This window comes from Pagrus major, chromosome 23 (assembly GCF_040436345.1).
Source record: "Pagrus major chromosome 23, Pma_NU_1.0".
Classification (NCBI taxonomy): domain Eukaryota; kingdom Metazoa; phylum Chordata; class Actinopteri; order Spariformes; family Sparidae; genus Pagrus; species Pagrus major.
The window spans coordinates 17584096-17609779 of NC_133237.1; the positions used below are offsets into that span (position 1 = coordinate 17584096).

At 41.1% G+C, this 25684-nt stretch overlaps 1 protein-coding gene across 1 annotated transcript in view; it reads left to right on the plus strand.

The window, feature by feature from the left end:
- Positions 1-25684, plus strand: part of mybpc2a (myosin binding protein Ca) — a 51029-nt gene that overhangs the window by 10553 nt on the left and 14792 nt on the right. Inside the window, exons 2-13 of the mRNA XM_073495006.1 lie at positions 3724-3732; positions 3786-3882; positions 11023-11111; positions 11769-11852; positions 11995-12143; positions 12589-12706; positions 12943-12991; positions 17049-17105; positions 17197-17366; positions 17623-17755; positions 21521-21645; positions 25449-25554. Of these exons, the coding sequence (XP_073351107.1) occupies positions 3724-3732; positions 3786-3882; positions 11023-11111; positions 11769-11852; positions 11995-12143; positions 12589-12706; positions 12943-12991; positions 17049-17105; positions 17197-17366; positions 17623-17755; positions 21521-21645; positions 25449-25554 (1186 nt within the window). The remainder of the gene's footprint in view (positions 1-3723; positions 3733-3785; positions 3883-11022; positions 11112-11768; positions 11853-11994; positions 12144-12588; positions 12707-12942; positions 12992-17048; positions 17106-17196; positions 17367-17622; positions 17756-21520; positions 21646-25448; positions 25555-25684) is intronic.

Sequence of the window (25684 nt, forward strand, 5' to 3'; positions counted from 1 at the left end):
AGCCGTCTGATAGAGGACCACTTATGATATACATTTTTAAAAGCTGCACTAGGCAAGTTTCTCTTTTCATAAAAACACACTCGCCTTATCTACCTAAATCACAAAGTGGCGCTCCAGTAGAGAACAATGTCACACTTTCACTAATTGAGATGCTGTAGATTGGCCCGTTAATTACAGATGAGCTTCGGGTATAGAACTGATGAAACTCTTTCACTAGCAGCATGTCACTTTGGTCCATCTTGACAACTATTGGAAGGATTGCCATTTTCCACAGACATTCATGTTGTCCAGAAGATGAATCTACTGACTTTGGTGATCCCCTGACTTTTCTACTGTACTGTATGTTCAGTTCTGATTAGCAAATGTTAGCATGCTGACATTATCATTAAGCTCAAGTAGGCTACAACCCAAAAGAACCAAAAGCACCAATCATTTTTAACATATTAACTAATAATCACAGACCGAAACTTTAACAGATTGAGTTCACACCTTGTTTGACTTTTCCCTCTCTTATCTCTTTGCCATCCTTACATAGCTTTACAAATGTTCTCTGTGCATTTTACATCACGTCCTCTCCCTGTTTATTTCTGGATATTCAAATGCACTTTTTTCCGAAACACTTACCTCTCATTGCCACTTGAAACTGCCGACACGAAATGTGCTTTGAAAAGCTTTAAATATTTTCTCTGTGTTGTTTTTTTTGATGTTGAGTAATAATTTGCATTTTTTTTCTCTGGTCATCTGCATAAAATCTTTCACCTGGGACGTACAGAAAAGTCTGAGGCAGACCTCACCCTATAAGCCATTCAACTGGGAAAAAATAGGCAATACTGAGCAGTGGAAAAGCTTATAAATTAGATATGAGGGGATGATCATGATAACAGGTATAACATTTCTGTGTAATCATCTGTGGAGGAAGTAGAAGTGACACTGATGGTCTAAAATTCGTTTGTGGAAACTCAATTTACTGCACACAGAATGCTTTGCTGGAAGTAATGGAGGAAAATACACAGTGATTGTCGAAAATCTCACCTCATCTTTCCTCTTTTCGGAGAGACAGCACCTCGGCACGGTGTAAAAAAGATCTTATATCTCATGTTTGTTATAGCCTGTGATGTTTTGTCATCTTATTTTTTTTTAAGTCAGGATGTAAAGAAAAAGTTTGTCAGTCAGAATATGAATTAGGGCTATTTTTTGCAGCTCTCAAAAAATTTGCAAGTCTAATATCCTCTAACTCTTCAAGGTGTTTTTCCAGTTTATTATGTGACCAAAATATTTGTTTTATCTACAGTATACATTGTGAAGGAGAGCTTACATTGCAGGATCTGAATTAGCCACAGTGACAGCTTTAAGGCTACATTTTCCTCCCTTTACGTACGAAAATAGACACGTCCGTTTCAAACTATATACCCGTCACCGCCCACATACTTCCACGCGTCCTTCACGTTGGCATGGATGTTAAGCGATACAACCACTAGAGGGCGCTGACATGTAATTCCCGTCCAAACTCCCTCCAAGCTGTTCTGTAGTAACTGTTTGTCTCTGTGCCCGAGCAAAGTAAAATCATACAGACGTTTAAAACTTCTTCTCCTTCTTGTCCTGTGGTTGTGCCACGCTTCATCTATCGGCTACACTGCAACACTGCCCCCATGACCACTGGAGGTGCTGCTCCGCTGGTCTGTATCCGTAAGCTTTTAGAAAACGTGCAGGAATATGGATGAAATGAATGGACAGAAGGCTCCGTTTGGAGTATTCATTCAATGACAAGAAGGGACTTTACATATAAACAAGACTTATATAACTAGTTTTTGATAATTATTCAAGGTGATGAAGTGATGAAACAGCGCTACACTGCCCCCCATGACTACTGCAGGTACTGATCCGTTGGTTCGTATACGTAAGCTTACAGAAAACGTATTATTTCCGCTGCTTTTAAGTTGTCTGCTGCTGTTTGGTCAGGTTTAGGGACCTAATATACTTGGTGAGATTTAGGAAAACGTGGCCTTTTCACATTAAACGTGCGTTTCAAAGGATTACTATGAAATGATTGTCCTGTAGCAGCTGTATGATGTACCAGGGAAAACACTAACACAGCGATATCAGATCCTGCTTTATTCAATGCCCCAGTTGTCTCTCAGGGGGACGCCTGTTTCTTAAAAACAAACCCTCTTCCTGTTTTCTGACACATCACGATGATCCAGAGATCAGCCTTGAAAGACTGAGGACCAGAAGAACACCTGAGTAATCGGAAAATCATTGACTTCCCTCCGATTTACAGTAGAGGGTTTGGGATGGATGCTTCAGCAGGAACCCAAAGAAAGGTTTTACTGCCTGCTGCATCACAGATCCCCTCCAGGATTCAAGTGCTGAGAGAGGCATTAACAGATTGCTGCCTGAAAAACAAACCTTATCCAAAATAGACGTGTTGCCCCCCCCTACCAGTGCGCCAAACATAGTGTGCCAGCCTTGAGCGCGAGCAGAGTGCCAAGGCCGAACCTTGATATCTTAGACCCACTGTTAAGTAGACTCATGGGACACTTGCTCTGCAGTGCCAGTTGTGGCTTGTTGTTGGTGGTTTGGAGAAATGATAGCTGTCAGGATGATGCCCTCATTCATTCCCGTGGCTCGGCCCTTTAATACGCTTTGCTACCTCCAGGGCAAAGTAAGGAACTGAGGCTTTTTTTTAACATTTAAACAGGGGACCTAACGAGGGCACAGACCTGCGAAATTATTGAATAGATGGTTAAGATGTGAATGCTGCCAAAGTTGAATTATTACTGCACAGCTGTGTGCTTTAGTTGTCTGGCAGACAGAGACTCACGCCTAATCTGCCATCTCATTAGACACCCTTGAGCTTCTAAAGTAACCTAGATCTGGGATCGTGGAACTTTGATGTACTTATCCGATCAAAAGCGTTTTTGTCTTGAGGCCGCCCCTTTCAGAATATTTTTAAGCCCAATTATACCTCATGATCTCTCAAAAAAACGCACTTATATTTATCTCAGCCTCACTGTTTCTGTAAACTATATCCTCATTTGAGTCATGCACTATTCCCTCGGCTGAAATCCAATATGCTCTCTTTTGCCTGAGGCAAACCCTACAGAAATCAAGAAGAAGTGCATGAAGCAAGGTTGCTTGGATGTAGTTTCCCTGTGCGGGTACTTGTGAATGCGTGTTTGCGTTGTTAAAACTAAAATTGTTTATTTAAATGTGTATGTTTTTGCAGTTTTGTATATTTACAAAGGAGCGCTGTATAGTTAGCACACACACGCTCACACGGTTGGATGCATAAATAAGCAGATTGGTGAGCAAGAGTCCCCAGTGATGTATAGAAATGATTATTAGTTATTCTCTCCAGAGGATTCAGATCTTTAAACTTTAAACAGCTGAGTCTCACCTCTGAAAGCTGGGACTATCCAAACGCTCTGCTGCCGGTGTTGTGTGATATGAAATAATGAGGATGTACAAATTAATTTACATAATTGTTGTTTAATTGCAGCAGCCAAGGGCGATAAGGCTGCAGCAGCCCCTGCTGGTAAGTGCCTTCATGACATCTAATCTGAGCCCACAAGCTGTGCTCCAGAAATCCAATTTATTCTTGGAGTTACGCGTACAGTAATCAGCTATTATACATTTAAACGGCAGAAACAATTATTTTAATAAAAGCTTCCTGTGAAGATTGTTTAATTTTCTCACAAATCTTCTCCTTTCTCTCCCTTTCAGACAAGACGGGTAAGAAAACCACACTGCAGTCTGTGTCTTGTCTGTCTGCGTGTGTCCTGTAGATGTAGCTGTCTGTAGCTCATCATCCTCATCCTCATCATCTTCATCATCATCCTTGATTTCTTTCTCCTCATTCAGAGAAGCCAGCAGAGGAGGAGGGTAAGACTTGCAGATGAAACAAACACAGAAGCAGTGAACTTCTGTGGCGGTGGGACTGAGTGTGGAGATGCATGACGCTCGACACACACACATTATCTATCTATCTATCTATCTATCTGTCTATCTATACATACATACACACACACACACACACACACACACATATATATATATATATATATATATATATATATATATATATACATATACATATATATATATATATGTATATATATATATATATATGTCTATTCATACATGATATTCTTTTATTAGCACTCAGGACATGTTGTGAGTTTATTTCAAGCTCCAGAGTTGCTAATTAAATTAGGTGCAAAAAAGAAGGTGTTTAATTTATGGGTCACACGGTATGTACAGTGTGTATGTGTGTGTTTGACTTTCCTGTTTTAGCCTGGGTACACTTAAATCTGCGAATGTACACACAGCACATGCAAATTAATCTTTCACATTTGTCCTTCAGCTACCATTGTGAAAGTGTCTCGTTAGCAGTGTTAGCAGTTCAAATGTAAACCTTACGGGTGCTGACTACAGCTAAAGGCTTTGGCCAGCGCAACCCTTTAGAATAAAGTGCAATTGAAAGAAGTTGTTCATCACATTGAGTCCTTTTAATCTTTATTTACTTTTGATTAAAATCAAAGTTTGCATCAGAGTGAGGAGTTTTCTTGCATGAAGGACAAATCTGCACAAATGCTTTAATCATGTAGAAGAAGAAAAAATCCATGAATCTAAATAATTCATCTACAACATCATTAATAGTTTAAACATCATTATCTAAACAGTTTTCTTTTAGCCTCATCACTTTGTGCTAATTTTCAACATTACACAGTGTGAATAACCAAGACGTGTTTTTAGAGCAAAACCCCAGGTCTCCATTGTGTTCACTTACGGACATTTTTATAAATAAAGAAACATTTACTGTAGATAGAAAGATGAGCTCAAGTGTGTCTTATTTTATTTGAATAGAGAGAAAACAAATGCCAAAACATTTCTCAGCTAAGACAACCCCATTATATAAAATCTACAGTATTTGAAAACACTTTATATTGCAGGATTGCTCATCTAAAAATAATCTCATAAATCAAATTTGTAAAAAATACTGTGGATGCAGTGTATGCTCCCAGTTGTTCAACTGAAATGAATTGCTATTTCTCAGAAAATCAGCAGATTCAGCTAAATCCGAAACTAAAAGAGCTTTCATTTCCCGAACACCAAACTAGTTCTTTACAGGAAATTATGTTATTAGGAAATTTTTCCTGTATTTTTTACCCCAAAATATCAACAAATTACAGGAAGAGACTGTGAACATCTCTATACAATCACGTTAATGACTGTAATAATAAAATAAAGTAAAACTCTTAGTTTTACATTGATGCGTTTGTGAAATAATAGATAATTTGTAGAATTCTGGAAATTTTCAAACAAACTTTCTCGGCATGTGTTTCACAAACTAGTCAGAAGACAATGTTTGACTCATCCATCTGCTGAGTTCTGATGCCAATTCTGCTACAGACAATGCTGAGTATTGTTTCGTTGTTTTTACCTGTGCAAATATCTGTAACTAAACATTAAAAAGCCAAAAAATGAACAAGATCTTAGGTACAAATAAAAGCTGCAAACTGTATTTTAATGATGGAAAATTACTGTGACTTTTTGAGATGACGAGAGTTATTTTCCATTATTTTCCAGTATCTTTTGGTGCCCCAGCTACCTGAATTTTCATTTTACAGCGTACTTTAAAAACATTCTGATGCAGTGAGCAACTTCAGTCAACACAGTGCATAGAGATACTGACACGGCTGACACGGAAAAACTGACTCTCTGGACTTTTGTTGCAGTTCAGTTTGTAGCTGAGCATCTGTGTGTTTCCCAACCTGCTGCAGGTTGCAAGATGATACGGTTTTGTATGTGTGAAAAGAAAAACTCAGTTCAGTTCTCAGCATGACCTTTTAGGTCCGATACAAAGCTGAGGGTAATGCATTCAGCTTAATCCGCGAAATAACTATGTGGGTGTAGCAGCACACAGCAGAGTAGCTAGTAGCTGTGTGAGATGCATGTACTGTGTTTGTATAGCTCAGGTGGTATCATGTACTGTGTTTGTATAGCTCAGGTGGTATCATGTACTGTGTTTGTATAGCTCAGGTGGTATCATGTACTGTGTTGCAACATTGCACATTTTTATTTGTCAAGCACAAGCATACATAATGTAAATGTATGTTTATGGAGATTTCCTCAGTTAGTAGCATATGCGGTGATACGTATAGTAATGAGTCCCCAGAAAGTACAGCGTACTACACTGTGTGTGCAGTCTGTTGGTGAATGTGTAGTTTCAGTTCACCTTGGATCAAATATCAATTCATATTATGGAGCAGCTGTAAAAGAGGGTATGATTATGAACAAGAAAGATGTGCAGTACTCATGTTTCTGTGTGTGTTTGTGCGTGGTGCACAGTATGTGCAGTCGCTATCATTCGAGATGAAATATTAGCCTACATAAACTTTCTGTGGCTCGCTGAGAGTGAATGAATGTGTGTGTGTCTGCGGATGCAGTGACATGGTAGAGCTGCGAGTTATACTAATACTGCGGCCCATTCTTGCTTAGTTGCTGCTTCTGTAAGGAGAACAACATCCAAACGTGACACTTTTGTTTAACCTGCCAGCTTACTCACAGCTAATATCATGTTCCATCAAATTAAAGGGAAAAATGCACTGTGACGGAGCTGTCAGTAGTCGCAGTTGCATTGTGGGTAATGTAGGCGCCATGTTTTGACAAGGAAGAAGAAGAATGTTTGTAATAAAAGCAACTGCCTCATCGATTTCAATCCTTTTAAAGTAAATAAAGTAAATTAAAAAGCGTGATGCTAAATCTGTACTTCTAACAAGCAGCATTTTTCAAGCACTTAACAATTCACAGTCCTCTCCATCCTGCCTTCGGAAACACATTTTTCGTCCATGATGAAGATGCAGCACATGATTTGGATCTGACTCCACTGAATAAATTGGATACGAGACCTCCAGTCAGTGCAGCAGTCTATATTTTAAATATTGAATACACACATAACAAGAGAACCACATCATCATTTCTTGTGACTTCAGGAGATAATTACGTTTATTTTTTTTTTGTTTTTTGAAATGGCTGCTGTTCCTTCTTATATAATTATGTTAGATATTATATATTATCTGAGATGCAGCCTGCTGTAAAGTGTGTGTACTAGGGATGAGCGAGTACACCGTTGTCTTTATCTGTATCCAACCCAGTCGGCAGAATAAATGTTGGCAATGTACGTTTCTACAAACCACAGATGTGTTGCAACTTTACTTTTCTTTATCTTGCAACTTTAAATTTATCTGGGTTAAATTTTCTATTTTAAGTTGTCACAATGCTGGGTTTACTGTCTGAAATCTCGGCTATATCTGTACTCATAATGGACGGATCTTAAATGAAACTGGGTGATGCTCAGCTTCTTGAATGATTAAACTTCAGTTAGCTACGAGGATTTTACCTCATCACAAATATAGACACATTTCACTCAGATACTCGCTCAACTCCAGTACGTACTGTCCTGGCTAGACTGTGTGCAGGTGTGTGCTCACTGTGGTGTTACTCATCTGTTAAATTAAAGCTACTACAAGGAGTTTTTAACTGGTTATGAAACAGTCTCAGTTGAATACTGATGTCTCTAGATGACCTACATAAGCAAACAAGACCATCAGTGCTAAGATTAACTGCTTCTATTTAGTTTTTCCCAGGCAGTGTTACAGTGAGTAGTACGTTAGCCAGTTTAAAAGAAGCAGGAGGAGATTTTTCTTTGGATAATTTATGTTTAATTTTTATACGTTGTGGTTTTGATGGTGGAAACGCTGCCACTTTTGTCCAAAATCAACAAAAAACAAGCTCCTTGTTGTAGCTTTAACACGTTGATTACCTTTAAAAATCATCAATATAACTCACAGAGCCATGCCTGGCTTATGAATGTAGAGCAGGCATATGTGTGAAATCCTTCCAGTCCATTATTTCTGCTTTACCACTCATTTGGCCCAGTTCATCTGCGTAACCTGTGCTTATTCTTCATTAACAGATGTCCCGCCTGCTGTAGGTAAGCGCTCTGCTTTTGTCATTCGTGTTAGTCTGTGTATATATATATATGTGTGTGTGTATGTATGTACTGTGTGTGTTCAGTTCCTGCGTGTCTGAAGATATTGTCTCAGCGATTGAGCTCATGCAGTGTCTCTAATCCGATCTTTGATGTACAGCATTTCATTCATAATCACACAAACACATCTCCGCTGTCTGAGGAGAGCAGCGCAGCACAGTGGGAAGTGATTTAACCCGTCATTGTCAGCACGACTAATTTCCAACTGTTTCTTTTCATTCAGAGAACAATGAGCCTAGGGATGGTAAGGAAAATACAATATTTCCCAGTCTGCTTGTGCTTTCTGTGTCTGTGCCTGCGGGTATCTGTTACTGACTGTGACGGACTGAAACTGTTGAACCCAGAAGCCTGGGATTGCTCTGGTGACGGCCATCATTGCTGCTTAAAATCAAAGGTTTTCACTCCGCAGATGGATTCATTATTGCTTACCAGTATGTTCACTGTTGCAGAGAGGTAGCCGTGAAGACTTCTGGACATTGAGCGCAACAATCACAATGATAACTTTATTCATGTATTAAACAAAAGTGACAAGGTGTCTCACAGAAAAACAGATAAAGGAAAGTGAGAGAGAAGGATGAAAACAATGCAAAGACACAACTTAAAAGCAACTCAAGTCACAACACATTCATCAGATGAAACTGTCAGATGAAACGCATGAAATAAGTAAATAAAATACAGATAGGACAGAGAAGTTTATGACAGGGTCTTGCAATAAAAAAAACATGCTTTCAAGGTGATTAAAAGTGTGGTTGTTAGATTGCTTCCACCAAAGCATCCGAGAGAACGTTTGAGAGTGATGCAATGTGAACTGATGAGGTCTGCTTTATGAGAAGTGATATATCCTGCCTGTACTTATGTTGGGTATATATCGTAACTGTGTGTGACATGTGGATATACTACAATATACTACTGCTGAATGAATAATACTGCCGGTAACACAGTTGTTCATTCTGTATATGCTCTATCTATTACAACACAAGACTGAAGGGATCTGAGACACTGTGTGTCCTATCTGCCGGTGCTCTGATGATAAATTGATGAAATACTGAATAAGTAATAACTGTGAAATGATAGTACTATACACTCTATGTATAGTACTATGTTTTATGGATGGGAAAGATAGATAAGTTACTATTTTAATGTAGTAATTCCCCATCTGGGATAGAATATTTGATAACCTTTTATTGTACGGGTCCATAAATCCTTAATCTGTTCCTGATAATTCTCCAGGAAGATTCCCAGAAAGAGTGATGTAATTTGGCACTAATTATAAGTAAAATACAGACCACGTTAAACTGGTAATTAACCAAAAAATCATTTCCGATTTAATGCTAAGCTGCTTTAACTTGGACTCTTTTAGTGTGTGTAGCAGGTGTAGCTGAATAATGTGCAATTTGTCTGCAAGCACCTATGTAATTCAACAAATATGAGGAATATAGCGTATAGATAGGCACTCAGTAGAGCACATACCTCCGCCAAGGCCCAAAACAGTCCCCTTTAATCTAGTCAAGCCTAATCCAATATCAAATTTGAAAGCTAACTAAATACATTTACATTCTTCAGTCTCAAGGTAAACTAGTAAACTAACCTGGGAACCCGATGAATACTGGACACATCCGGCCCCACTCCCGTTGAGACAGATTTTCCTACAACCTGGCTCGAGCATGGCCAGTCACATCCCGTTATCTTATATGGGCCAGGTTTGATACGATGGCCAACAGAGGAGCATCACCATTGCGTCACACATTTCTTCGCTCTGATTAGTTGTGGGTCTATCCAGCTGCATCCAGAGTTATTTCTGTCTGCACCAATTAAAGCAACAAAATGTAACTTCCTGGTGAAAAAGATAGTTGAGTCTCATCCCCAGATCGTCAAATACTGACGCTTTCGGTTGGTAGCTCGAGTCGACAGTATTTGACGACCTGGGGAGGAGACTCAGCAATCAACTTTCTTTCTCCAAGATGACATTTTGTTTGTCTAATAATGCCCCATCGGAAAACAAAAAATGAGTTGCGACACATTTGCTAATTAATCTGGCGATGCCAGGCGACAAAATTACATAGTTCTTTTCAGGAAAGTTTCTGGAAATTATTAGAAAGCTATGAGTAAATACTGGGCCTGTACAATAAATGTCTTCATTATCCAACATATGAATAGGGTCTGTTCAGGGAGTGTCAGTCAATCATTCCCTGCAGGCTGTTGTACATCCCAAACTTCCATTCCCAGAACCAAGGACAGTGTCTGGAGTTAATATGACTGAACAACCCTCATTCAAAACACAGCGAGTGTCCAATGTAACAGTGTAAACATTCAAAAGTGTCCCCTGGGTGCTATTCCGGGATCAGCTTCACCCACTTAGCATTCTAACTGAAACCTTTTAAATCATCCTGAACATCTGAACTTGGATCTGTCCTCAGGGGCACTTTTGATTAAAAGATCAAATTAACCGAGCCCATAAAAGCAGAGAGAGAGAGGAAGAGGCGCCGACGGTGTGGCTCTCTGAATTTATGGAGGCGCATGACCTTATTTGACACGTGACCCTGGATCCATTCTCTCAGCAACTGCTCTCGTCCAATGGATGTCCACCCAGGGCCCTACTCACTCTACTTGATTGGTGGTCCGATGTGCCTTTATCTCTACCTGCTGATTGTCCATAAAACCCTTTTTTTCCTGTAACACTTAGAGTGTGTCTGACTCGGGATGTGAGAGAAAAAGGAGGAACAGGTTTGGTGAACTAGCTCCTAACTTCAGCAAAATGATTCTATATTAAATGATAAATTATGTGATTGAAGACATAACTCATTAACAGTTGTGTTTCCTTTTGGAAGAAAAAAAACAGGATTTGTTAATATGAGTCTGAGAAAGAACGATTTGTCTTTTGGAGTGTGAGAGCACGCTGATTTAACGTGTGAGTGTTCCTCACCTGAATCAAGATTATCATTGGGCCAATTAACGCTTGTGTTTAACAGCACAGCACAGATACTGTACGGACTGACGTGTTCCCCGCTCTCTCTTTCTGTTTTTTTCCCCCCCTCCGACGCAGAGTTGCCTCCTGATGGTAAGAGAAATGAATACGTTAGTGTCTCTGTAAAGCATATCAACTGACAAGCAAACACCTTACAGAGGTTACATCAATTTACCCGCAAAAGAAACAAGTGAACGGATAAAAGAGCGGCTCGTTTTTTATCGCAGAGATAAGAGAGTGCAGCTTCGGCTTATGTTCTGTCAGGGTGGCAGATGATTGCAGAGAGTCAGGCCTAATGTGATGTCTACAGAGGTGATCTGAAGAGTTTCTTTATTCCCTGGGGCCAGCCTGTTTCAGGGGGCTCCTCGGTCGCCTGTCATTTATCAGAGGGTCCCAAATGGTTTATGCAGTGTAACAGCAAAGGCATTACACAAACTCGGTGAGCGCTTTTGCCTCACAGAAAAGCTGTTGCTCAGTTTTAGTGCTAAGTAACCACACAAAAGGGATAGATCCCTGAGCTCAGAGGGTGGGAATTAGTGGTTTGAGACTTCTTATCAAATTATACTTATGAAGCTTTGTAAATGATCAACAAAAAAAAAGCATCATGACTGCTGATTTGGTGGTTTGCTTGGTCGACTTGTCCCCTGTTGTCGTCCTCAATCTGTTCTGTTTTTGTCTGAGTGGTGCCCGGATCATGATTCCCAGCTTTAATTTGTCCTTTGTGATTAATCTATTCAACAACCATCGCAGAACATGTACCAGGGGAGGATCCTCAGATGTCTGAGCTGACCGGCCTGTTCGTGTTGAAGCCGGAGAGTGTCACAGCAACAAAAGGTCTGGAGTAATGATCAGCCATAAAATTCCTGAATTATATCTAAAACGACAGGAGTAGTCCACTTAATGCCAAATTCCTGTTGGAATATAGACAGTTAATATATTTTGTTTAATTGCTGTGTCTCACTCCTGCTCGTGGCAGGCAAGGACATCACGTTCGTGGCTAAAGTTGACTCCTCAAACCTGCTGAGGAAGCCGGCCATGAAATGGCTGAAGGGGAAGTGGCTGGATCTGGGCAGCAAAGCTGGGAAGCACCTGCAGTTCAAAGAGTCCTACGACAGAAACACCAAGGTATGTATATGTGTTAATAAAACCTCTGTTGAGTCACAGATAAGCAGCTAACAGCGTACCTTTACGGATGGGAACGTGGTTGTTCCTCCACTTCGGTCCTGAATAAAATATCTATTGGATGGATTGCCATGAAATGTTGCAGAAGATGAAGCCTACTGACTTTTTTCCACTAGCAGCAGCATGAGGTTGACATCGGTGTTTATATAATCACACTGAATTGCAAAGAAATGCACATTCTGAAAGATTAAATAATCTATTGTGTGTGATCAAACAAACTGCGACAGTCCCCTAAAAGCCAATAACGGCCCAATGGCGTGCGTGCGTCTGTGAGCACGTACAGCATATCTGTCCGCGTACGTGCGCGCGTGCACGGGTGTTCATCTAATTGTGTGTGTTCCTAGCTCATCATCCATCCCCCCTCTCTCTCTCGCTTTCTCTCTGTCAGATCTACACTTACGAGATGAGCATCATCAAAGTAGTGGATGGAGACGCAGGTGGCTACCGCTGCGAGGTCACCTCCAAAGACAAGTGCGACAGCTGCACATTCGAAGTCAGCGTGCAGGGTAGGTCTGGAGACAGACAATCACATTATTGTCATCTTCCATTCAGCGTATCCACCATTACTATGTAACTGGCTTTGTCAGCCAATAACTCAGTGAGTGCGATACACATTAGGTCCTATCATTTAGCGGCCTAGTGAGGTCATCAGTCCATTATTCCTCTGCGGCTCAAGCCCGCTGTGTAATGAATTAACCTAGCCGAGCTCTCACCAGTCTTTTCCCCTTCTGTCTGGTTTCAGCTGTACAAGAGGAGCAGCAGGACAACATCTTGGAGGCGTTTAAGCGATCGTGAGTGTCAGTGTCGGAGAGGGTCTACTCAACATGTCACCCATCACACTGTCTCCCATATGCTCCTCTGTAGATCGCTGCCTCTGGGCATCTGTCAGTCCCAACCAGTGTCTCTGCCTGTGTGTCTGTCTTTCCCTCAGTTGTAGCCGACTTTGTACGAATCAGTCTGTCTGCCATTTTTCTCTTTCTGTCACGTCTCAATGCGCCTGCCGCCTCGGTGTTTTCCTTCACCTGGAGTCCCTCATGGTTTCGTATCTTATGTATTTCGTCACATGTCTCGGTGGCAGTCTCTAAAGGGACTTTTTAAAAACTTTTTTTTTTCTACATGCATCTCTTTCCCTCACTTTCTATTTCTGTCTCTGCTTCTGCTTGTATGAAGTGTACCTGTGTATGTTTCCTGTGACTTTGTTGCTTTTTAATGAGTTCTTTCAACGTCAGCCGTTCTCAGCTTGCATGTGCGCCGTGTGATCTTAAATCAGCCGAAACACGTTCGCGCTGACACGTTCGAGTCTCCATATTTGTAATCTGTGTTTAAAAATATAATTTCCTTCCCTCATTAGAGCGAGAGCAGAGAGGCGCAGGTGAGATGAGAAGTACAACAGACAGCATCATATTGTGGTTTAGACAGGATGTCAGTGTGCTTATTTGCAGAGTGCTGATATGAGGGAGAGAGAGGGTGAGGGAGAGAGGTCGGTGTGATAAATGAAAAGTGAAAAGTTGGTGAAAACTCAAATATGTTGCTGGAGAGATACTGGATGAGCGTGTTAACACCTTGTTATGTGGAGGTCATGCAGCTCAACCTCCAGGAGGTAAGTATGGAGAATCCTGTCTCCTACGGGATACTCATCTGTGTGTTTCACTCAACATGTATTACACTGGTGCTGCCAAATACATGTGGTCTGCCTCCATCGGTTAGGATACTAACTCCTGTTTACTTATTATTTCTCTGGAATTTTCTTTTATTCCAGACTTTTAATGTGTGTTTCATGAAATAGCCCGAGCTCTCCATCATATGCCCCGGGCATATCCGGCTATTATTTCTTCTTCATGTTGTCACTTTGCTGGAAAGGCTTCAAAGGGAAACAAAAAGTACGAGGCGGAGTAAATACTGTACGCTTGCATTGCAGTCAGTGTTTCTTACCTTCTGTCTCACGCTTGGAAAACATTTCTTGCTATCACCTATATTACCCAACAGTTTATTCTTGACAGGGCAAAGTGTGCAAGCATGTCAGCAAACATACAGTATTTATACTGTATGACGTGGCATGACAATGCTACACACAGATGAATGCCAAAATAAAGAGAGAAGCAAGTGGTAATCATGTCGTGGGCTGCATGTTGACTTGTGTAGCAGCCAGCTGTAGGTTGGCTCGAGTCGTTACTGCAACACAAGAAGGACGGATATTGTTTTATATATCAACCACAAGTATGGAGGTCAAAGTACTTCAGCTGGGTGAAGCTTGGCACCAAATCTTTAGTCTTGGGCAAGATATGGAAACTCCAAATTGACAAATCCCATAACTGTTTCATCGGTGTGTGAGTGTACGTGTGAATAGCTGAACAATTTCGGGGGGCTTAGAATAGAAAGCGTCATCTTGCATCTCAGTAGTTGGTGTATAACTATATAATCACAGCCAGGAGATGGGTGAGACAAGAAACACGTTCCAAGAAATGTGTTCAAGGACGTCCAGTTTCTATTCGTTTAAAAGCTCGTCAGAAACCAGAATGGGCAGAGCCACGCAAGCATGATTTGACTCTGATCGGCGCCCTCTGGTGGTTTTATTGCTGAACACCCCTGCCAACATGAAGGACGTGGAAGTATGTGGGCAGTGGCGTTATAAAGTTTGAAATGGACGTATCTATTTTAGAGAGTAAAGAGAGCAAAAATGAACTGTGAGGCTACGGTCACACATAGTTACCACTGGTGGTTTGCCTCACATAGGACTCGGACCCTTGTCGCCTGGACGAAAGTCTAATGATTAAACTGCTCAACCATCCCCAACCTCTTCTTAATGAAGACTTTTTGGCTCTTTCAATTGTGTTCGTCCATTGTTCCCATCATTATCGCCCCTGTTGGTACTTCACCTTCATGCACGAGTACTTTTCATGCTTTGGCAAACCAAAACGTCACCCTCAGACGCTCACCTCTAGTAGTCGAGGGATCTATTACACCCTTTGGTGTGAGACTCAGCTGCAGAGACTTTTGCAAAGAGGATTTTATAACCCTGGAAAATGATCACAGTGACAAATATTGTACTTTGGGTCGTGAGATGAACAGCACGGTACAACATCCGACATTCCACCACCGCAGGGCCTTCGAGGGTGGTGTTGCATTCTGAAAAAATTGCGCCACGTACAACTTTTTGCCAGGCGACACCCGTGCTGTGCCGTTGGACTGGTCTCATTCTAGTGAATGTGGCTAAAGTTGGTCTGAGACTAGCAGTAGAGGCATTTTAACTCAGATGACGGCACAATGAGTGAGAGTGTTCACATGAAAATTCCTCTGAATCATTTTGTGTTTGTTTGTTACCCCACATCAGCATCAGTTTGTGTCACTGACAAAAAAATAGGGTTTGCTTTGGAGTTTTTGTTTCATGGTGAGCAGCTGCACCTTAACCTTAACACATCCCATGAAATGTCTCTAATAACATGGGCTTTTGTGAGAAATGAGCATTTTGTGTTTAGCTGTCAAAGCACATGCTCACACCATGAAAGACAGCTCATTATAGTAATCCTCTGACCCCCATTTTCATGTGAACTCCAGTCCAATTTACCACACCACCACAGCATTGCAAAATCTTTTTATTTTTTGCATCACTGAACTTTAAAATGCAAAAAAAATGCATCCAAACAAACTTATTGTAACAGTGTCCTGCCATGCCCTTCTTCTTCCGTTTGCCGTTCGAGACAAGAATCTCTAAGAAGTTCTCAAGTTGGTTGAAATCTAGCAATTGTCATGGCCGCAGTGCACGCCTAACATCGCTTTCATGCTCACCCAACCATTTGGTGAGCTCGTGTGCCCCTGTGAATGAGGGCATTTTCACCCGGGGAGAATTTACTCCCATCAGGATGGCAAGGACAACATGGATGGATGTTATCCTTGGATGAACCGTTCATCCATAGGACGAACATGATCACTCACAATGGCTTTGAATTTATTGGCATTTATCTTGGTCGCTGAGGGGTTCAATGAGCCTCGACCATGGCAGGAAAACACACTTCACGCTGTAAAGGAGCTGCCAAAACTCTTCACAGTGGAAAACAACAAACACTCAAGCCTGTAGAAATTTAATGGCGTGTGCCTCTCACACACACAAACACAAACACACACACACACACACACACAGTAGACTTGTCACCTTATTGAGCGCAAGAGGCTGACTGATGACTCAAGACCCCATGAATTCTTCTCATCACTTGCAAATGTGCATATGAGGGGTAATAAAGGGTTTATGCGGTGAAACACAGCCACAGTTTTCCCCCCGTATTATTCATATTATTCTGCATGAAACTGCCTTTTTTTGTTGAATCATGCGTGTGAAGACTCAGACTTCACCTTTAGCAGCTTCAAACTTCTTGTTCTTCCAGTGTTTGTGTGCCATCATGCCTGCAGCTTATTTTTTTTACACATGTATGTTGCTTTCATGTGCTTGTCTGTTGTGATTTCTGTCTGTCACCTGAATTTAGGGCATAATGGTAGCTTGTAGTCCTCATCAAACGCTCTGCTCTATGTTCTCACTCATCCTATTTTTGCGTCCATTCGAACACAGGATGAAAAAAGGGTAAGCTTTAACCACAGGCTCTGATTTTATCAGAACTCTGATGTGTGCTGTTGTATTCGCTCATATTGTCTTTGTTGGATTTATAGGTGTGTTTTATAATATGTGTGTGTATTTATAGGTCTGTGCTGTGTCGTAAAAAGAACCCAAATGTCATACTTGAGTTAAAGTAAAGATATCGTGTTCAAATATTACTTTGGTGTGTGGAATAAAAGGGGATGTACGTTGTAAACAGCACCGGTTTATAATCCCTCAAATCTCTTTTCTTTTAATTCCAGTGGAGATGCAGGTGAGGATGCCGGCGACCTAGATTTCAGTGCCCTGCTCAAGAAACGGTAACATCGTCTTCATCATCATCATAATCTAAATGTTCTTCTCTTAAATTAGCCACGCCACTCATTCACGATCGCACTCCCACATCCTCAGGGAGAAGAAACACCAGGAGGTCAAAGAGGAAGTGGACGTATGGGAAATCTTGAAGGAGGCCAGGCCCTGCGACTACGAGAAGATTGCCTTCGAGTACGGCATCACAGACCTGAGGGGCATGCTGAAGAGGCTGAAGAAGATGAAGAAGGTGGAGCCCAAGAAGAGTGACGGTGAGGAGCGAAGGGATGGGGCAGGAGAGGAGGCAAGAGTAGACTGTGCACTGGGAGCGAGGTGGCAGGCAGGAAACAAGAGAGCTCTGTAATGCAGCAGGCTGTAAATACCAGCAGCATTAAAGGCCTTGGGGGAGAAGTTATATTGCTGGGACAACAGGTGGAATGTCTGTTGGCGTGCGCTCGCTGCTGGTTGACACTTGTGGATTATTTGGCTATTAAAGCATCGGTTACTAACAGGACACTTTCTTGTTAGCTTTCCTTAGGAAGCTGGATTCAGCTTACTCAGTGGACAAGGGGAAGAGGATCCAGCTCTCAGTGGAAGTGGCTGACCCCAACGTTCAAGTCAAGTGGCTCAAAAACGGACAGGAAATCAAACCGTCGGCCAAGTGAGCAACAGTATATGTGTCTGTGTGAGTGTGAAATTGTGCTAAATGACGATGCTGTGGGAGAGTGTGCTCAATCTGATAATTGTTGGTAATTTAATGAAGCTAATGATTAAACTGTAATATCTGATGACTTTGACCTCAAGGCCCTTGCTGCTCCATTAAGCCCTGCAAAGAGTGTTTTCGTCAGCTATACTGTAATTTGTACAGTAGGTTTCCAAATTTACATTAGCTGTGCTCTAATTGCAGGGCTCATTTGAAAGCAAACTTTTTAAAATGCCGCAAAAAAGTAACAAAAAACAAAAACATACAGTTCAAATTGGGTGCGTTTTTAATCAACTGGTTTGTAATGAATAAACGAGCCAACAAGACCAGTTATTTGCCAATCGCCAATAAGCCTTACAAGAAGAAGAAGAAGAAGAAGGAAAGGAGAACAAAGGCAGTTCCCCCTCCGTCTACGAGGGAATATGGAAATTAATCTAGGAAGGGGTATCTCATGGGAATATCTAAGAAGACACAGCTTCTTCCTCTTCTCTTAGAGCAGACATAGCTGATCACTGATTAAATGTTAAAAGAACTAAATGTTCACTGTGTCCGAAAAAAGTGTTTTCATCTCCCACTAAGTGCCTTAACTGGTTTTCGCGAAAGGAAAAAAACTGCTTTAAACTTCTTTTTGCTACATTGAGGATGTTTTTTTCAAATGGTGCCACTTCCATCAACCTTTCCTGATGAAATGTGCTGGTGGAAACGTGGCTATTGCAGGTGTATTGCTGTATATTTAACACTTACTGCCACTGAGGTAGGTGCTGCATCCAGAGAAAGGAAAACATACCGGTAATTTAGGCACAGAGCACACGGAGACTGGTTGGAGCTGAGATGCATTAGGCAGATTGCAACCTCCATAACTGAGGGTGAGACTCCCATCAATCAAAATAAATATGCTCACAAAACTACCTCTCTGTAAGCCTTAATATCAATTTAAAGCTGATATTTACTCTTCCTTTCGATCTAATTTTGTTTCCACCAACTGCTGAAGGAAATACCTGACTCATAGCTGCTACAGTGCGATGCACCATAATGTTTACTAGCTGTTTGCTAACTTTCTACGTGCGCCATTTGGTGCTAGGTAGCTAAAGAGTTTCTCAAAGCTTTTTTCCTGAAAATGAAAAGCGTTGAGACTGAACTAAAACATTACGCCTGAAGCAGACAATCGTAAAACCAAAATGTGACCAAACTTCAAACCATTGAGGGAAAAGACGCTGAAACGCTCCCTAGAACAGCAGAGATCGTTGATAATGATCTGTGGGTTCGTGACTACTTTAAGGGAAACTTTTCCTATTGCATGTTTTATTTCTTTCATTGCTAATGTAAAAAAAATATGAATTAATGTGTTTTTCAATGAACAAAAGAGTCTCGACTTGAAATGCGTTGACTTTACAATTCTAGTTTCAGTCATGTCGGAGTTTTCTTGGACATCTAGTGACCATTAAATAAACAGCATCACTAACTTGTCACTTAACCAGCTAATTGGCGCTGCTGTTGGAAAACATTAATGCTAGCTGAAATGCTAGCAAGGTTGTTAGCAGAGTAACTGCACCTAGCGACTGTCCAAAGCAACTTATGGCTTGACTTGTAATAGCCCGACCTGATCATATAGTGTTCAGGAAAGTCATTAATACGACACTATGACATTGCACATAGACTGAAAACTCACTGAGATGAGTAAGAACAAAGCTCTGTATAGAGTGAATTCAATGATCTTGGCTCCCAAACTCTGACTTTGCCACATGACTAAAAGTAGATAAATGTTAGTTTTGAGCCTCTTTTGCCCGCCGAGCTCTCTGCGATGTCTGAGTCGCTCTCCTCTTTGCTCTTTCCCCCCTCCTCCTTCAAAGGCTTCTTTTGGTGTTTTATTGAAGAGGGTACAGCTGTTTCGAGTGGTATTTTTTTCAATGGCTCCACCATCTGCCATTTTGAGTAGTTTCATGCTGTTCATTCCAAGTACGGCAGTCCTCTTCCTGTTTTGATTAAGACAGTAACTATGGGAGAGGGGATCCTTTTTTTTTTTGCTCTGTGCACTGTGACCATTAAGATCTACCAAATCAAATGTTTAAGTTACACAGTTAGAGCTATTGGGATTAAGATTCTCCAGTCCTAAAAGGATGAAAGAGGCAGCCTGACACAATCCATCCTCCTCTATTTAAACTGCTGTTGTACTGTAGCTACGATAAAAAGCCAGAAATAAACACAAACTGCTTTAAAGTAGGATGATATATATATAATTTATTTGAAAAGCAAAGATCTCCATGTTCCCAGTTGAGCTCTGGTATTTTCCCACTGAGTTATTCTAGAGGAAGTAAAGCAGACTTGTCAAATGAAGCTGTGGATCCTGGGATTTACTACTACATTCATGTGGAATAATGAATTCAGGTGTACGACGAAAAATCAGTACATTTTGGTACGCGACATGCTGAATTTGACATCATACACACAGCGGATGAAAAGTTTTTTTGGCGATGGTTAGAAACTTATTTATTTACATACTGCATATCAAATTGTTGTAGCCGTCGACTTGGAGTAACCTAGATTAGTTAGAAAAGCAGGTAAGGCAAGATTTTAGTGGTTTTAAGGAATGTACAGGTGAACTTTCTGAGCAATAAAATGCATCTTTTTAAACTCACCTCTCCCAGTCCAGTGTGAAATTGGAGGAAATTCTTAAAGTTCACCCAAAAATTTAAATTTAGCCATTATCTTTTCACTCCACTTCATGCCAGTGGAAAACGGATGAAGTTTCGTCATCGACAACACATTTCTGGATCTTTGCAGGAAACTAGCTTTGCAGCGTTCTCCTCAACACCTGAAGTAGACAGGGACTTGTTTTAAAATGCAAAAAAACAACCGAGGAAAAAACACAAAATGGCTTCATACAGCTCAACAGGCATAACCCAAGCCTCTGGAAGCAATGAGATCTGAAATTGGGTCAAAATGACGCTACTGACACCCTTGGTGTGCACTGACTCTTTTAGCTTAGCAGCCACAATGAATATTTCTGCTTAAAAGAGTGTAAATAATGGCTTTTCTTACATCAATTTGTGATCTCAGGGCTTCCGTAGACCTGAATTAGTTGTTTCTATGTTTTAAAACAAGCCCCCATCTACTTCAGTTGTTTAGGAGAACACTGTTTTGCTGTGAATCTCCAGAAACCTTTTGTGGACTATGAAACCTGACTTACAGAAACTTCCAATTTAAAACTATTTCCATGATAAACTCCGTGTTTTACTCCCACACAAACAACTCTGCCTCTGTTGCTCGCTCCTACAGTAACTATTCTTTCCATATTCAAATGAGACTTATTAATGACAGGCGCCACCTTGAGTTTATGTGAACACTCGTAGCTTGTAACCATGGGAATATTCCCCATTAGTACCTTCCACTGTGTGTGATGACACTGTGGCATTACTGTAGTCCTTTGATTTTTGTCACCAGCAACCCAAATGTCTGTGTGTGGGAGCTTTTACTTTGTGTGTGTGTGTGTGTGCATGCACAGCTCTGAAGGTCTGTACAATAAAATGCAGATTCTTTGTCTTGGTCTGTAACTGTGAGTCACTCTGTTGTCTTCAGGCCCTCTGCATCTGATTGTGGCTGGATCTGCTGAATGCATTTATTCATTATTTTCTCTCTCTCTCTCCTCTCTGTCTGTGTCTCTCTCTCCTCGTATGTCCTTTATCCTCCTCGTATAATCTTCCTCCATCATCCCTGTGCGTCCAGGTATGTGTTTGAGAGCGTGGGCAACAAGCGGACACTCACTATCAACAAGTGCAACCTGTCTGATGACGCAGCCTACGAGTGCGTGGTTGGGGAGGAGAAGTGCTTCACGGAGGTTTTTGTCAAAGGTATATGAGTCACTGTCTTTGGAGGAATCCTTCTTTCAGGAGGGAGAGGGGTTTTTTCTGCCCGGTTTGGCGAACGCTGTCATTTGAGCGTTGAGAGGCTTGACAGCTCCGTTCCCTTCTTGTGTTTGTGTCTGTCATCTGTTTATTTCAGTGCTTTTATGCCACACAGTGGCACGCTGCTCCCTGTTGTCTGCTCAGTCATTTTTAATGGATACGTGGCGTGGAGTGAGATTTTTATGTTTTGTTTATTGTCATGTATCGTTGCTGTCGTGCTGTACATATTAATGTGCTGTCATATGTATTAGAGTTTGACTGATATGTGTGTTTTTGAAGGTCACTTTAATTGCTGCTCAGCTGAAATATTAATATTTTTGGGTGAAATTCAGCAAACTTAAATTTTATACAAAGATTTTCCAAAGAAGTAGTCAGTGTTTCCTATACTGTCCCTATGTTTTATTTGGTCTAAATTGTCAATGGTTCCTGGGAAACATTTCTTTTATTTCCACATGACATTATCAGTCTAACTCTGGTGCTTATATCACATTGGTCTCCTCTGTGTCCTGTAAAGGGAGTATGAGAGGTTTTAATAGATGTAATTGGGTCTACTGCTTCTATATTAATCCCATGCTTTACTCTGTGTGCTCATTGCTGCCCATCCTGCTTTTACAATTTCAGGGGCCAAACCGAAGGGTAAGCTCTTCACCACAGACACAGCTCCCATGCAGCTACAGTGCGTGTCTGTGTGTGCGCGGATGAGTGCTCGTGTCCATAAAAATATCATTCACGTTGCTGTTTGCAGACATCAGTACCTTTTGTCGCTGATTCATCTCGAGTGAGGGAGTCGAGCAGATGACAGCTAGTCAAAGCTAGCAGTCACAGTACTTTAAACAAGACATAAAGTACTTTGGCAAAAGTTAAATGCTTTTGCTGTGTTGTTGTATGAGTGATTATTAGGTGAGTGTTGTATTTCCCCCCAATATCAAATTCAACACTTACGTAGCTCAGTGAAATGAGTAGCAACAAGATGTAGATTTGTGCAGAAAAAACAAAACACTAACTAGTTACTTGATTTTGACACTTTAAAGGAAAGGTTCATAAAAAAATGACAAATTCAGTCATTATCTATCTTCTCGCCCCCATACCGATGGAAAGTCGGGCGAAGTTTTGTAGTAAGAGAAAAAGTTTCTGCAGCGTCACAGCAAAATAGTGTTGCAGCGCTCTCCTAAACAACTAAAATAGATTGGGACATGTTTTAAAAAAACAAAACAACAAACAACTAAGAAAACATAAAATCGCTCCATACAGCTCGTCTGGTGTAATTAAAGTCTCCACGATCCTGAATTGATTTGAAAAGACGTTAACACCCGCTTAGCTTTCAGCTTTGCAGGCACAGTCAAGATTTCAGGTTTAAAAAGGAATTAAATAACATTTTTATGAAACAATTTGGGATCTTGGGGCTTCCAAAGACTTGGATTACATTGGACGAGCTGTTTGGAGCCTTTTTTTTTGTTTTAGGTTGTACTTTGACGTTTTAAAACAACTCCCCGTCCTCTTCATTTGTTTAATGCTGCAGCGCTGTTTTTCTGTGGAACTATCAAACTTCACCCAAATTTCCATCACCATGGGGTTAGATAGGCATGAATTTTCATCTTTGGGTGAACTTATCCTTTAAGTAGTCACGTTGCCTCACTTCTCCTGATGGTAAGTAGTAGCTGACTTAGTCTTTATTGAAAGTGACTCTTGAAGCTGTGTTCGGACCGAAAGCTAACATAATTTTTTTGCAGTAGTTACAGTAGCTGCAGTAACAGCTCATTCTGTGTGGTCATGTTTCACAAATTAGGCATTAAGCTTCGACCAGATCTAAAGGTAAACATGGCCTCTGCCTCAACACCTACTGTGTTGACCACCTACTGCACACCTACTTCCTTAAACGGCTGCTTTTGTCTAGTTCCTCCATGTGTTCCTGAGGGAATGCATAAAAAAAAAAACACAAATCACACTGAAGACATCGCCCTCGTGTCACCAAACTTTTGAGAGGCCTGCAGTCAGATTTTACATGTGTCTGTGGTGCTGTGACTGTGGCTCAGAGGGTTTCTGGGCTCTCCAGCTGAGGTTGAAGAGAATTGAGACGTCCGGAGGGGGACTGAATGATGACGATGACAAATAGCTGAGGCTAGCAGAGCATCAAGCATCACACCATGTGGTTACACAATGTGACTCCCACCCCCTCAGGAGACTTGATGTCGCTTCCACCTCTATGAGACGGGTGTGTTTGGTGGCGTTGATAAGGACTTCAGGTGTATATTTGCACATGGAAAGAGTACAAAAATACTTTATATGTTTATTTATACATGTGTTGTCCTGAGTCACTATCAAGTAAAATTCAAGCTGCGGCTACTAGCTTGATATCACAGAATTAAAACAAATATTTTCTCACAAAATAATCAGGTTTATTTTCTGATTTAATGAAGTTCGGATTGATGTTGATGTTCAACGAACTGTGTTCCAATTTTATGCCTTATCATCTGGCAAAACTTCACACTTAACTGAAGAATCTAATTTTGTCACGGACTGCTTAGAGTTGTCAATTTAAAATCATTTTCTACAGCAATAACACGACATACTAATATTGTCACGATAAAACTGAGCCGCGGTAAACGATGATGCTGCTCCACAAGCCCAGTCGGCAGAATAAATGGTGACAAAGCACATTTCTGCAAAACCACGGATAACATTGAAATGTTGCTTTGTGAAGAGTTTGTTCAAAAATAAATAATAAGCTGATGTCCAAAATCAAAAATGCAAGCAACAAAAGGCAGGCGAAGGAAAGTCAAAGGGAAAAACTAGAAGAGAAATATAAAACTGAGGACAAAAAGGACACATGAGCAGGCACAAGAACACAGGAGATGCAGGGACTGAGGGGAAAACACACTTAAATACTCATGTTTGAAAGTAAAACATGAGACATGAGGATGTGATCTACAAAATAAAACAGGAAATGACCAAACAAAAATCCCAACCATGGCTTCTTTTTGTTGCAACTTCATGTTCAGTTTTCATTTTTACGCTCTGACAACACTGTGCTTATGTAACGGTTAGGTTTAGGCACAGAAACTTGTTTTTGCTGACCTGGTTCTGTCACCACAAACACAGCAGGTCAATTTCCAGACGTCTTGTTATAAACATCCAGTGGTTTCGTACCTACAAATGTTAAAAACACCATCTTGAAAAGACAACCTTTTCTCGCCGAGCTGTCTCGCCACCATCATCCCCTCCTCCTCCGGACATAAAAGTCAGTTCATATACATGTAATCTGAACATGATCTGACACATCTGAGACGTACTGAACTCACAAATTTACTGATCAGCAGTTTGCAGAAAACGTTCAATGCCAACATTTTATTCTGGTGACTGGCTAGCTACTCATTTTAAGGTAAATTTTCACTTAATTGTGCTTGATTTGGACGGTATGGGCAGCCTCTATTGTAGTCCAAAACAAGATTTTGCATGTGTCAGAATTTAGCCGGGCTCCGACAACCGTATTTGTTGTTTTTGTCATTCCCTGTACAAAACAAGCTTTACTCACTCTACTCAAGCCCTGATAGCCTACAGCTCTGTTTTCCACCATCCATCCTCTTTCATCCTCCACTCGTGTTCCCGCTCACTTTTACTCTGGTGATTTAGACGCGTACAGTGTACAGTACAGTAAGTGACTCACATAGCGCAGTAGTACAGTTTGTTAATGACTCAGTGCCACTCTTGCTGTTTTGAAGTTTGACTCAGAGCTTTGAATTTGTCCTCAGAGCCTCCGGTCACCATCACCAAGCTGCTGGATGACGTTCACACCGTGGTGGGCGAGAAGGTGGAGTTTGAGGTGGAAGTGTCCGAGGAAGGAGCCAGCGTCAAATGGTGAGCGAGCGTGCCCTGCGGTTCACTCTGGTATCAATTAATTAGGAAACGTATGAGTCATTTGAAAATCTGTGAGGTCATAGCTTGCTTATGATTCATACCCAGCTTACTGTAAACTGTCCATTGAGAC